At 39.2% G+C, this 14541-nt stretch overlaps 1 protein-coding gene across 1 annotated transcript in view; it reads left to right on the top strand.

Moving 5' to 3' along the window:
• Positions 1–14541, top strand: part of ZNF410 (zinc finger protein 410) — a gene marked incomplete in the record, with an annotated part of 101198 nt that overhangs the window by 84915 nt on the left and 1742 nt on the right. Inside the window, 1 exon segment of the mRNA XM_053697057.1 lies at positions 6502–6683. Coding sequence (XP_053553032.1) covers positions 6502–6683 — 182 coding nt within the window.

The following is a 14541-nucleotide window of genomic DNA, read 5'->3' on the forward strand; positions in this document are numbered from 1 at the left end:
CAGCTTTTAGAAACTATTGTCTAATCACCTCTGGAGCCAGACTGCTAATTGATAAGATGAACTTGTAAACTTGTTATCTTAAGTACTGTAATCCTATTGTGGCCTGTCAAAGGACAGTGCTCTCTATCTAAATGTGTGATGGGGGATTTTGTGCTTCCCCCCCTCTCCCCCTGGGAGTGCCCTGTGTGCATGTAACCTTAATAAAAAGCAGGCTGGGCATCCCAGTCCTGAGTTCTTGTTTGACCCTCAATCGCAGCGTTGACTCGTTTTTGTGGGCAGAAGGGTATCCTAGCTGTACTGCAGCTAAGGGAGATTATTCTATATTTGCGAGACTCATATAGAATACTATGGAAAGCAGCTTCTCCCCTCTTTAGCAATAGGGATCCAGGCTACTAAGCGGTCCATCTCTCAGCGAGACTAAGGGTAACCGTAACAGGTATCCCCCGATCCGGGACCGGATCTGGTAGGGGGCAGACTATCTCTCTTCGCTCAGGCTTGGGCAAGAGATGTTCTGGATCCCTGGGCACTAGAGATAGTTTCCAAGGGATACCTGTTAGAATTCAAGGGACTTCCTCCAAAGGGAAGGTTCCACCTGTCTCGCTTATCTTCAGACCAGATAAAGAAACAGGCATTCTTACATTGTGTAAGAGACCTATCAAAGATGGGAGTGATAAACCCAGTCCACTCCGGGGAACAAGGTCTAGGGTTTTACTCAAACCTGTTTGTGGTTCCCAAAAAAGAGGGAACTTTCAGGCCAATTCTGGATTTAAAGATATTAAACAAGTTCCTCAGAGTTCCATCCTTCAAGATGGAAACCATTCGGACAATCTTACCAACAATCCAGCAGGGTCAATTTTTGACTACCGTGGATCTGAAGGATGCGTATCTGCATATCCCAATCCACAAATCTCATCATCAGTTCCTGAGGTTCGCCTTTCTGGACAAACATTACCAGTTTGTGGCTCTTCCATTCGGTTTAGCCATCGCTCCCAGAATCTTCACAAAGGTGCTAGAGTCCCTTCTAGCGGTCCTAAGACAGAGGGGCATCGCTGTAGCACCTTATCTAGACGACATCCTAATCCAAGCGTCGTCTCTTTCCAAAGCGAGGGCTCATACAGACATTGTGTTGGCTTTTCTCAGATCTCACTGGTGGAAAGTGAACATAGAAAAAAGTTCACTGTCACCGTCCACAAGGGTTCCTTTTCTGGGAACAATAATAGATTCTGTGGAAATGAAGATCTTTCTCACAGACGTCAGAAAGACAAAGCTTCTAAAAGCTTGTCGAGTTCTTCACTCTATTCCTCAACCCTCCATAGCTCAATGCATGGAAGTAATAGGACTAATGGTCGCAGCAATGGATGTGGTTCCTTTTGCTCGAATTCATCTAAGACCATTACAGCTGTGCATGCTCAATCAGTGGAATGGGGACTATACAGACTTGTCTCCCCAAATTCAAGTAGACCAGGTAACCAGGGACTCACTTCTCTGGTGGTTGACCCAGGATCACCTGTCTCAGGGAATGATTTTCCGCAGACCGGAGTGGGTCATCGTCACGACCGACGCCAGCCTCTTGGGGTGGGGCGCGGTCTGGGACTCTGGGACTCTCTGAAAGCTCAGGGCCTATGGTCGCGGGAGGAGTCGCTTCTCCCGATAAACATTTTGGAACTAAGAGCTATATTCAATGCGCTCCTGGCTTGGCCTCAGCTAGCGGAAGCCAGGTTCATAAGATTTCAGTCGGACAACATAACGACTGTTGCGTACATCAATCATCAGGGGGGAACAAAGAGTTCCCTAGCGATGAAGGAAGTAACCAAGATAATCCAATGGGCAGAGAATCACTCCTGCCATCTATCTGCTATTCACATCCCAGGAGTAGACAACTGGGAGGCGGACTATTTGAGTCGTCAGACTTTCCATCCGGGGGAGTGGGAACTCCATCCGGAGGTCTTTGCTCAGTTAACCCAATTATGGGGCATTCCAGACATGGATCTAATGGCGTCCCGTCAGAACTTCAAGATTCCTTGCTACGGGTCCAGATCCAGGGATCCCAAGGCGACTCTAGTGGATGCATTAGTGGCACCTTGGTCGTTCAACCTAGCATATGTGTTTTCACCGTTTCCTCTCCTCCCCAGGCTCATAGCCAGGATCAAACAGGAGAAGGCCTCAGTGATTCTGTTAGCTCCTGCGTGGCCACCCAGGACTTGGTATGCAGACCTGGTGAATATGTCATCGGCTCCACCATGGAAGCTACCTTTGAGACAGGACCTTCTAGTACAAGGTCCATTCGAACATCCCAATCTAGTTTCTCTGCAGCTAACTGCTTGGAAATTGAACGCTTGATTTTATCCAAGCGTGGGTTTTCAAATTCTGTGATTGATACTCTGGTCCAAGCCAGAAAACCTGTGACTAGAAGGATTTACCATAAAATATGGAAAAAATATATCTGTTGGTGTGAATCCAAAGGATTCTCCTGGAGTAAGACTAAAATTCCAAAGATTCTCTCCTTTCTCCAAGAAGGTTTGGATAAAGGATTGTCAGCTAGTTCTCCAAAAGGACAGATTTCTGCATTATCCGTCTTGTTGCACAAACGACTGGCAGCTTTGCCAGATGTACAAGCTTTTGTTCAGGCTTTGGTTAGAATCAAGCCTGTCTACAGACCCATGACTCCTCCTTGGAGTCTAAATTTAGTTATTTCAGTTCTTCAAGGGGTTCCGTTTGAACCTTTACATTCCATAGATATTAAGTTACTATCTTGGAAAGTTCTGTTTTTGGTTGCTATTTCTTCTGCTAGAAGAGTTTCTGAATTATCTGCTTTGCAGTGTGATCCACCCTATCTGGTGTTCCATTCAGATAAGGTTGTTTTGCGTACTAAGCCTGGTACCTTCCAAAAGTTGTTTCCAACGAGAACATCAACCAGGAAATAGTTGTTCCTTCTTTGTGTCCGAATCCAGTTTCAAAGAAGGAACGTTTATTACACAATTTAGATGTTGTTCGTGCTTTAAAGTTCTATTTAGAAGCAACAAAAGATTTTAGACAAACCTCATCCTTGTTTGTCGTTTACTCTGGTAAGAGGAGAGGTCAAAAAGCTACTGCTACCTCTCTCTCTTTCTGGCTGAAAAGCATTATCCGCTTGGCTTATGAGACTGCCGGACGGCAGCCTCCTGACCGTATCACAGCTCACTCTACTAGGGCTGTGGCTTCCACATGGGCCTATAAGAACGAGGCTTCTGTTGACCAGATATGTAAGGCAGCGACTTGGTCTTCTCTGCACACTTTTGCCAAATTCTACAAATTTGATATTTTTGCTTCTTCGGAGGCTGTTTTGGGGAGAAAGGTTTTCAAGCCGTGGTGCCTTCTGTTTAGGTAACCTGATTTGCTCCCTCCCTTCATCCGTGTCCTAAAGCTTTGGTATTGGTTCCCACAAGTAATGGATGACGCCGTGGACCGGACACACCAATGTTGGAGAAAACAGAATTTATGCTTACCTGATAAATTACTTTCTCCAACGGTGTGTCCAGTCCACGGCCCACCCTGGTTTTTTTTAATCAGGTTGAAAAAATTTTTCTTTATACACTACAGTCACCACGGCACCCTATAGTTTCTCCTTTTTCTCCTAACCGTTGGTCGAATGACTGGGGGGCGGAGCCAGAGGGGGAGCTATATGGACAGCTCTTGCTGTGTGCTCTCCTTGCCTTTCCCTGTGGGGGAGAACATTTCCCACAAGTAATGGATGACGCCGTGGACCGGACACACCGTTGGAGAAAGTAATTTATCAGGTAAGCATAAATTCTGTTTTCATTCCTAGGGACTCTGATAGATTCGGTAGAAATGAAGATTTACCTAACGAAGGCCAGATTGTCAAAACTTCTAGACTCTTGCCGTGTTCTTTATTCCACTTCTCGTCCTTCAGTGGCTCAGTGTATGGAAGTAATCGGTTTAATGGTAGCAGCAATGGACATAGTACCGTTTGCCCGCCTACATCTCAGACCGCTGCAACTTTGCATGCTCAGTTAGTGGAATGGGGATTACACAGATTTGTCCCCTCTACTAAATCTGAATCAAGAAACCAGGGATTCTCTTCTCTGGTGGCTGTCAGGTCCATCTGTCCAAAGGGATGAGCTTCCGCAGGCCAGATTGGACTATAGTAACGACAGATGCCAGCCTTCTGGGTTGGGGTGCAGTCTGGAACTCCCTGAAGGCTCAGGGCTCGTGGACTCAGGAGGAGGCACTCCTTCCGATAAACATTCTGGAACTAAGAGCGATTTTCAATGCTCTTCAGGCGTGGCCTCAGCTAGCTAGGGTCAGGTTCATCAGATTTCAGTCTGACAATATAACGAGTGTAGCCTACATCAACCATCAGGGGGGAACAAGGAGTTCCCTAGCAATGATGGAGGTTTCAAAGATAATTCTATGGGTAGAGGTTCACTCTTGCCATCTATCAGCTATCCATATCCCAGGTGTCGAGAACTGGGAGGCGGATTTTCTAAGTCGGCAGACTTTTCATCCGGGAGAATGGGAACTCCATCCGGAGGTATTTGCTCAGTTGATTCAACTTTGGGGCAAACCAGAACTGGATCTCATGGCGTCTTGCCAGAACGCCAAGCTTCCTTGTTACGGGACCAGGTCCAGGGACCCCAAGGCAACGCTGATAGATGCTCTAGCAGCGCCTTGGTCCTTCAACCTGGCTTATGTGTTTCCACCGTTTCCTCTGCTCCCTCGTCTGATTGCCAATATCAGGCAGGAGAGAGCTTTGGTGATTTTGATAGCACCTGCTTGGCCACGCAGGACTTGGTATGCAGGCCTGGTGGACATGTCATCCTGTCCACCATGGACCCTGCCGCTGAGGCAGAACCTTCAACTTCAGGGTCCTTTCAACCATCCAAACCTAATTTCTCTGCGTCTGACTGCTTGGAGATTGAATGCTTGATTTTATCAAAGCGTGGTTTCTCTGAATCGGTAATTGATACCTTAATTCAGACTCGAAAGCCGGTTACCAGGAAAATCTATCATAAGATATGGTGTAAATATCTTCATTGTTGCGAATCCAAGGGTTACTCATGGAGTAAGGTCAGGATTCCTAGAATATTATCTTTTCTACAAGAAGGATTGGAGAAGGGATTGTCGGCTAGTTCCTTAAAGGGACAGATTTCTGCTCTGTCTATTCTTTTGCACAAGCGTCTGGCTAATACTCCAGATGTTCAGGCGTTTTGTCAGGCTTTAGTTCGAATCAAGCCTGTGTTTAAACCTGTTGCTCCGCCATGGAGTCTAAATTTAGTTCTTCAAGTTCTTCAAGGGGTTTTTCCTTCAAGGGGTTTTTGGTATCTATCTCCTCGGCTCGATGAGTTTCGGAGTTATCGGCTTTACAATGTGATTCTCCTTATCTCATTTTCCATGCTGATAAGGTAGTGTTGCGTACCAAACCTGGGTTTCTTCCTAAGGTGGTATCTAATAAGAATATCAATCAGGAGATTGTTCCTTCACTATGTCCTAATCCTTCTTCAAAGAAGGAACGTCTATTACACAATCTTGATGTGGTCCGTGCTTTAAAATTCTAATTACAAGCCACTAAAGATTTTTGTCAAACATCTGCTTTGTTTGTTGTCTACTCTGGACAGAGGAGAGGCCAAAAGGCTTCGGCAACTTCTCTTTCTTTTTGGTTAAGAAGTATAATCTGTTTAGCTTATGAGACTGCTGGCCAGCAGCCTCCTGATAGAATTACAGCTCACTCTACTAGAGCGGTGGCTTCCACATGGGCTTTTAAAAATGAGGCTTCTGTTGAACAGATTTGTAAGTCGGCGACTTGGTCTTCGCTTCATACTTTTTCTAAGTTCTACAAATTTGATACTTTTGCTTCTTCGGAGGCTATTTTTGGGAGAAAGGTCTTACAGGCAGTGGTGCCTTCCGTTTAAGTTCCTGCCTTGTCCCTCCCTTCATCCGTGTCCTATAGCTTTGGTATTGGTATCCCACAAGTAATGGATGAATCCGTGGACTGGATACACCTTAAAAGAGAAAACAAAATTTATGCTTACCTGATAAATTTCTTTCTCTTGTGGTGTATCCAGTCCACGGCCCGCCCTGTCATTTTAAGGCAGGTGTTATTTATTTTTTAAACTACAGTCACCACTGCACCCTATAGTTTCTCCTTTTTCTTACGTGTCTTCAGTCGAATGACTGGTAGTGGCAGTTAGGGGAGGAGCTATATAGACAGCTCTACTGTGGATGATCCTCTTGCAGCTTCCTGTTGGGAAGGAGAATATCCCACAAGTAATGGATGAATCCGTGGACTGGATACACCACAAGAGAAATTAATTTATCAGGTAAGCATAAATTGTGTTTTTTGTATATGGGTGACAGTTCTCATTGCACCTCGTAACCCTGCTTTCTGTCTCTCTGCTCGGCTATATGTAACCTGGTGACGGAGGAGCTAAAGCTCTGTGAGGGTTACTGACCCCCTCCTGATAGGCTGGAATATATCTCACATCATTTATCTGTTGTTTTCAGAAATGAGCGTTTGTTCACCTGCCCTACCGAAGGCTGTGGGAAAAGCTTCTATGTGCTGCAAAGGCTGAAGGTTCATATGCGCACTCACAATGGAGAGAAGCCGTTTATGTGCCCAGAGTCTGGATGCGGAAAACAGTTTACTACGGCAGGAAACCTAAAAAACCACTTGAGGATACATACAGGTGAGTTGTGAGTGTGTGATGTACGGTATGTGAGTGTGTGATGTACGGTATGTGAGTGTGTGATGCACGGTATGTGAGTGTGTGATGCACGGTATGTGAGTGTGTGATGCACGGTATGTGAGTGTGTGATGCACGGTATGTGAGTGTGTGATGCACGGTATGTGAGTGTGTGATGCACGGTATGTGAGTGTGTGATGCACGGTATGTGAGTGTGTGATGCACGGTATGTGAGTTTGTGATGCACGGTATGTGAGTGTGTGATGCACGGTATGTGAGTGTGTGATGCACGGTATGTGAGTGTGTGATGCACGGTATGTGAGTGTGTGATGCACGGTATGTGAGTGTGTGATGCACGGTATGTGAGTGTGTGATGCACGGTGTGTGAGTGTGTGATGCACGGTGTGTGAGTGTGTGATGCACGGTGTGTGAGTGTGTGATGCACGGTGTGTGAGTGTGTGAGGGACGGTGTGTGAGTGTGTGAGGGGACGGTGTGTGAGTGTGTGAGGGGACGGTGTGTGAGTGTGTGATGCACGGTGTGTGAGTGTGTGAGGGACGGTGTGTGAGTGTGTGATGCACGGTGTGTGAGTGTGTGATGCACGGTGTGTGAGTGTGTGATGCACGGTGTGTGAGTGTGTGATGCACGGTGTGTGAGTGTGTGATGCACGGTGTGTGAGTGTGTGATGCACGGTGTGTGAGTGTGTGATGCACGGTGTGTGAGTGTGTGATGCACGGTGTGTGAGTGTGTGATGCACGGTGTGTGAGTGTGTGATGCCCGGTGTGTGAGTGTGTGATGCCCGGTGTGTGAGTGTGTGATGCCCGGTGTGTGAGTGTGTGATGCCCGGTAGTTATATGTACAATATGTGTGTGATGTACAGTAGTTATATATATATATACAATATGTATGTGTGTGATGTACAGTAGTTATATATACAGTATGTGAGTGATGTACAGTAGTTATATATACAGTATGTGAGTGTGTGATGTACAGTAGTTATATATACAGTATGTGTGTGATGTACAGTAGTTATATATACAGTATGTGAGTGTGTGATGTACAGTAGTTATATGTACAGTATGTGAGTGTGTGATGTACAGTAGTTATATATACAGTATGTGAGTGTGTGATGTACAGTAGTTATATATACAGTATGTGAGTGTGTGATGTACAGTAGTTATATATACAGTATGTGTGTGATGTACAGTAGTTATATATACAGTATGTGTGTGATGTACAGTAGTTATATATACAGTATGTGAGTGTGTGATGTACAGTAGTTATATATACAGTATGTGAGTGTGTGATGTACAGTAGTTATATATACAGTATGTATGTGTGTGATGTACAGTAGTTATATATACAGTATGTGAGTGTGTGATGTACAGTAGTTATATATACAGTATGTGTGTGTGTGATGTACAGTAGTTATATATACAGTATGTGAGTGTGTGATGTACAGTAGTTATATATACAGTATGTGAGTGTGTGATGTACAGTAGTTATATATACAGTATGTGAGTGTGTGATGTACAGTAGTTATATATACAGTATGTGAGTGTGTGATGTACAGTAGTTATATATACAGTATGTGAGTGTGTGATGTACAGTAGTTATATATACAGTATGTGAGTGTGTGATGTACAGTAGTTATATGTACAGTATGTGTGTGATGTACAGTAGTTATATATACAGTATGTGAGTGTGTGATGTACAGTAGTTATATATATACAGTATGTGTGTGATGTACAGTAGTTATATATACAGTATGTGAGTGTGTGATGTACAGTAGTTATATATACAGTATGTGTGTGATGTACAGTAGTTATATATACAGTATGTGTGTGTGTGATGTACAGTAGTTATATATACAGTATGTGTGTGATGTACAGTAGTTATATATACAGTATGTGTGTGATGTACAGTAGTTATATATACAGTATGTGTGTGATGTACAGTAGTTATATATACAGTATGTGTGTGTGTGTGATGTACAGTAGTTATATATACAGTATGTGAGTGTGTGATGTACAGTAGTTATATGTACAGTATGTGTGTGATGTACAGTAGTTATATATACAGTATGTGTGTGATGTACAGTAGTTATATATACAGTATGTGTGTGATGTACAGTAGTTATATATACAGTGTGTGATGTACAGTAGTTATATATACAGTATGTGTGTGATGTACAGTAGTTTATATATACAGTATGTGTGTGATGTACAGTAGTTATATATACAGTATGTGAGTGTGTGATGTACAGTAGTTATATATACAGTATGTGTGTGATGTACAGTAGTTATATATACAGTATGTGTGTGATGTACAGTAGTTATATATACAGTATGTGAGTGTGTGATGTACAGTAGTTATATATACAGTATGTGTGTGATGTACAGTAGTTATATATACAGTATGTGAGTGTGTGATGTACAGTAGTTATATATACAGTATGTGAGTGTGTGATGTACAGTAGTTATATATACAGTATGTGTGTGATGTACAGTAGTTATATATACAGTATGTGAGTGTGTGATGTACAGTAGTTATATATACAGTATGTGAGTGTGTGATGTACAGTAGTTATATATACAGTATGTGTGTGATGTACAGTAGTTATATATACAGTATGTGAGTGTGTGATGTACAGTAGTTATATATACAGTATGTGTGTGATGTACAGTAGTTATATATACAGTATGTGAGTGTGTGATGTACAGTAGTTATATATACAGTATGTGTGTGATGTACAGTAGTTATATATACAGTATGTGTGTGATGTACAGTAGTTATATATACAGTATGTGAGTGTGTGATGTACAGTAGTTATATATACAGTATGTGAGTGTGTGATGTACAGTAGTTATATATACAGTATGTGAGTGTGTGATGTACAGTAGTTATATATACAGTATGTGTGTGATGTACAGTAGTTATATATACAGTATGTGTGTGATGTACAGTAGTTATATATACAGTATGTGAGTGTGTGATGTACAGTAGTTATATATACAGTATGTGTGTGTGTGATGTACAGTAGTTATATATACAGTATGTGAGTGTGTGATGTACAGTAGTTATATATACAGTGTGTGATGTACAGTAGTTATATATACAGTATGTGTGTGATGTACAGTAGTTATATATACAGTATGTGTGTGTGTGATGTACAGTAGTTATATATACAGTATGTGTGTGTGTGATGTACAGTAGTTATATATACAGTATGTGTGTGATGTACAGTAGTTATATATACAGTATGTGAGTGTGTGATGTACAGTAGTTATATATACAGTATGTGTGTGATGTACAGTAGTTATATATACAGTATGTGTGTGATGTACAGTAGTTATATATACAGTATGTGTGTGATGTACAGTAGTTATATATACAGTATGTGTGTGTGTGATGTACAGTAGTTATATATACAGTATGTGAGTGTGTGATGTACAGTAGTTATATATACATATGTGGTGTGTGGATGTACAGTAGTATATATACAGTGTGTGATGTACAGTAGTTATATATACAGTATGTGTGTGATGTACAGTAGTTATATATACAGTATGTGTGTGATGTACAGTAGTTATATATACAGTATGTGTGTGATGTACAGTAGTTATATATACAGTATGTGAGTGATGTACAGTAGTTATATATACAGTATGTGATGTGTGTGATGTACAGTAGTTATATATACAGTAATGTGAGGTGTGATGTTACAGTAGTTATATATACAGTATGTGATGTGTGTGATGTACAGAGTTATATATACAGTATGTGTGTTTGATGTACAGTAGTGTAATATATATATATACAGTATTGTGAGTGTGTGATGTACAGTTGTTATATATACAGTATGTGAGTGTGTGATGTACAGTATTATATATACAGTATGTGTGATGTACAGTAGTTATATCTACAGTAGGTGTGTGCTGTACAGTAGTATATATACAGTATGTGGTGTGATGTACAGTAGTTATAATACAAAGTTGCTGTGTGATGTACAGTAGTTATATATACAGTATGTGTGTGTGTGTGATGTACAGTAGTTATATATACAGTATGTGAGTGTGTGATGTACAGTAGTTATATATACAGTATGTGTGTGATGTACAGTAGTTATATATACAGTATGTGAGTGTGTGATGTACAGTAGTTATATATACAGTATGTGTGTGATGTACAGTAGTTATATATACAGTATGTGAGTGTGATGTACAGTAGTTATATATACAGTATGTGTGTGATGTACAGTAGTTATATATACAGTATGTGTGTGTGTGATGTACAGTAGTTATATATACAGTATGTGTGTGATGTACAGTAGTTATATATACAGTATGTGAGTGTGTGATGTACAGTAGTTATATATACAGTATGTGTGTGATGTACAGTAGTTATATATACAGTATGTGTGTGTGTGATGTACAGTAGTTATATATACAGTATGTGAGTGTGTGATGTACAGTAGTTAATATATACAGTATGTGGTGTGATGTACAGTAGTTATATATACAGTATGTGTGTGATGTACAGTGGTGTGATGTACAGTAGTTATATATACAGTGTGTGATGTACAGTAGTTATATATACAGTATGTGTGTGTGTGATGTACAGTAGTTATATATACAGTATGTGTGTGATGTACAGTAGTTATATATACAGTATGTGTGTGATGTACAGTAGTTATATATACAGTATGTGTGTGATGTACAGTAGTTATATATACAGTATGTGTGTGATGTACCAGTAGTTATATATACAGTAGTGTGTGATGTACAGTAGTTATATATACAGTATTGTGTGTGATTTACAGTAGTTATATATAAAGCTAGGTATGTGTGTGATGTACAGTAGTTATATATACAGTATGTGTGTGTGTGATGTACAGTAGTTATATATACAGTATGTGTGTGTGTGTGATGTACAGTAGTTATATATACAGTATGTGTGTGATGTACAGTAGTTATATATACAGTATGTGTGTGATGTACAGTAGTTATATATACAGTATGTGAGTGTGTGATGTACAGTAGTTATATATACAGTATGTGTGTGATGTACAGTAGTTATATATACAGTATGTGTGTGATGTACAGTAGTTATATATACAGTATGTGAGTGTGTGATGTACAGTAGTTATATATACAGTATGTGAGTGTGTGATGTACAGTAGTTATATATACAGTATGTGAGTGTGTGATGTACAGTAGTTATATATACAATATGTGTGTGATGTACAGTAGTTATATATACAGTATGTGAGTGTGTGATGTACAGTAGTTATATATACAGTATGTGTGTGATGTACAGTAGTTATATATACAGTATGTGAGTGATGTACAGTAGTTATATATATAGTATGTGAGTGTGTGATGTACAGTAGTTATATATATAGTATGTGAGTGTGTGATGTACAGTAGTTATATATACAGTATGTGAGTGTGATGTACAGTAGTTATATATACAGTATGTGAGTGTGTGATGTACAGTAGTTATATATACAGTATGTGAGTGTGTGATGTACAGTAGTTATATATACAGTATGTGTGTGTGATGTACAGTAGTTATATATATATATATACAATATGTGTGTGTGTGATGTACAGTAGTTATATATACAGTATGTGAGTGTGTGATGTACAGTAGTTATATATACAGTATGTGAGTGTGTGATGTACAGTAGTTATATATACAGTATGTGTGTGATGTACAGTAGTTATATATACAGTATGTGTGTGATGTACAGTAGTTATATATACAGTATGTGTGTGATGTACAGTAGTTATATATACAGTAGTGAGTGTGTGATGTACAGTAGTTATATATACAGTATGTGAGTGTGTGATGTACAGTAGTTATATATACAGTATGTGTGTGATGTACATTAGTTATATATACAGTATGTGTGTGTGTGATGTACAGTAGTTATATATACAGTATGTGTGTGATGTACAGTAGTTATATATACAGTATGTGTGTGTGTGATGTACAGTAGTTATATATACAGTATGTGAGTGTGTGATGTACAGTAGTTATATATACAGTATGTGTGTGTGTGATGTACAGTAGTTATATATACAGTATGTGTGTGATGTACAGTAGTTATATATACAGTATGTGTGTGATGTACAGTAGTTATATATACAGTATGTGTGTGTGTGATGTACAGTAGTTATATATACAGTATGTGTGTGTGATGTACAGTAGTTATATATACAGTATGTGTGTGATGTACAGTAGTTATATATACAGTATGTGTGTGTGATGTACAGTAGTTATATATACAGTATGTGTGTGATGTACAGTAGTTATATATACAATATGTGTGTGTGTGATGTACAGTAGTTATATATACAGTATGTGTGTGATGTACAGTAGTTATATATACAGTATGTGAGTGATGTACAGTAGTTATATATACAGTATGTGTGTGATGTACAGTAGTTATATATACAGTATGTGTGTGATGTACAGTAGTTATATATACAGTATGTGTGTGTGTGATGTACAGTAGTTATATATATACAGTATGTGTGTGATGTACAGTAGTTATATATACAGTATGTGTGTGATGTACAGTAGTTATATATATACAGTATGTGGTGTGATGTACAGTAGTTATATATATACAGTATGGTGATGTACAGTAGTTATATAGACAGTATGTGTGTGATGTACAGTAGTTATATATAGCAGTTGTGTGGATGTAGGCAGTAGTTATATATACAGTGGTGTGATGTACAGTAGTATATATACAGAATGTGTGTGATCGTACAGTAGTTTTATATACCAGTATGTGTGGTGATGTACAGTAGTTTTATATACAGTAGGTGAGTGTTGATGTACAGTAGTTATATATACAGCATGTTGTGTGAGTTGATGTACAGTAGTTATATATATCAGTATGTGAGTGTGTGATGTAGCAGTAGTTATATATACAGAGTGTGTATTACAGTAGTTATATAGTACACGTATGTGGGTGTGATGTACAGTAGTTATTATATACATATGTTGGTGTGGTGAAGTACAGTAGTTATTATAGTTTGTGAGTGTGATGTACAGTATGTTATATATAGCAGTATAGTGTGTGATGTACATTAGTTATGATATACTGTATGTGTGTGATGTACAGTAGTTATATATACAGTATGTGTGTGATGTACAGTAGTTATATATACAGTATGTATGTGTGTGATGTACAGTAGTTATATATACAGTATGTGAGTGTGATGTACAGTAGTTATATATACAGTATGTGAGTGTGTGATGTACAGTAGTTATATATACAGTATGTGTGTGATGTACAGTAGTTATATATACAGTATGTGTGTGATGTACAGTAGTTATATATACAGTATGTGTGTGATGTACAGTAGTTATATATACAGTATGTGAGTGTGTGATGTACAGTAGTTATATATACAGTATGTGTGATGTACAGTAGTTATATATACAGTATGTGTGTGATGTACAGTAGTTATATATACAGTATGTGTGTGATGTACAGTAGTTATATATACAATATGTGTGTGTGTGATGTACAGTAGTTATATATACAGTATGTGAGTGATGTACAGTAGTTATATATACAGTATGTGAGTGATGTACAGTAGTTATATATACAGTATGTGTGTGTGATGTACAGTAGTTATATATACAGTATGTGTGTGTGATGTACAGTAGTTATATATACAGTGTGTGTGTGATGTACAGTAGTTATATATACAGTTTGTGAGTGTGTGATGTACAGTAGTTATATATACAGTATGTGTGTGATGTACAGTAGTTATATATACAGTATGTGAGTGTGTGATGTACAGTAGTTATATATACAGTATGGTGAGTGTGTGATGT

Source organism: Bombina bombina, chromosome 1, assembly GCF_027579735.1.
Source record: "Bombina bombina isolate aBomBom1 chromosome 1, aBomBom1.pri, whole genome shotgun sequence".
In the NCBI taxonomy this organism is placed as follows: domain Eukaryota; kingdom Metazoa; phylum Chordata; class Amphibia; order Anura; family Bombinatoridae; genus Bombina; species Bombina bombina.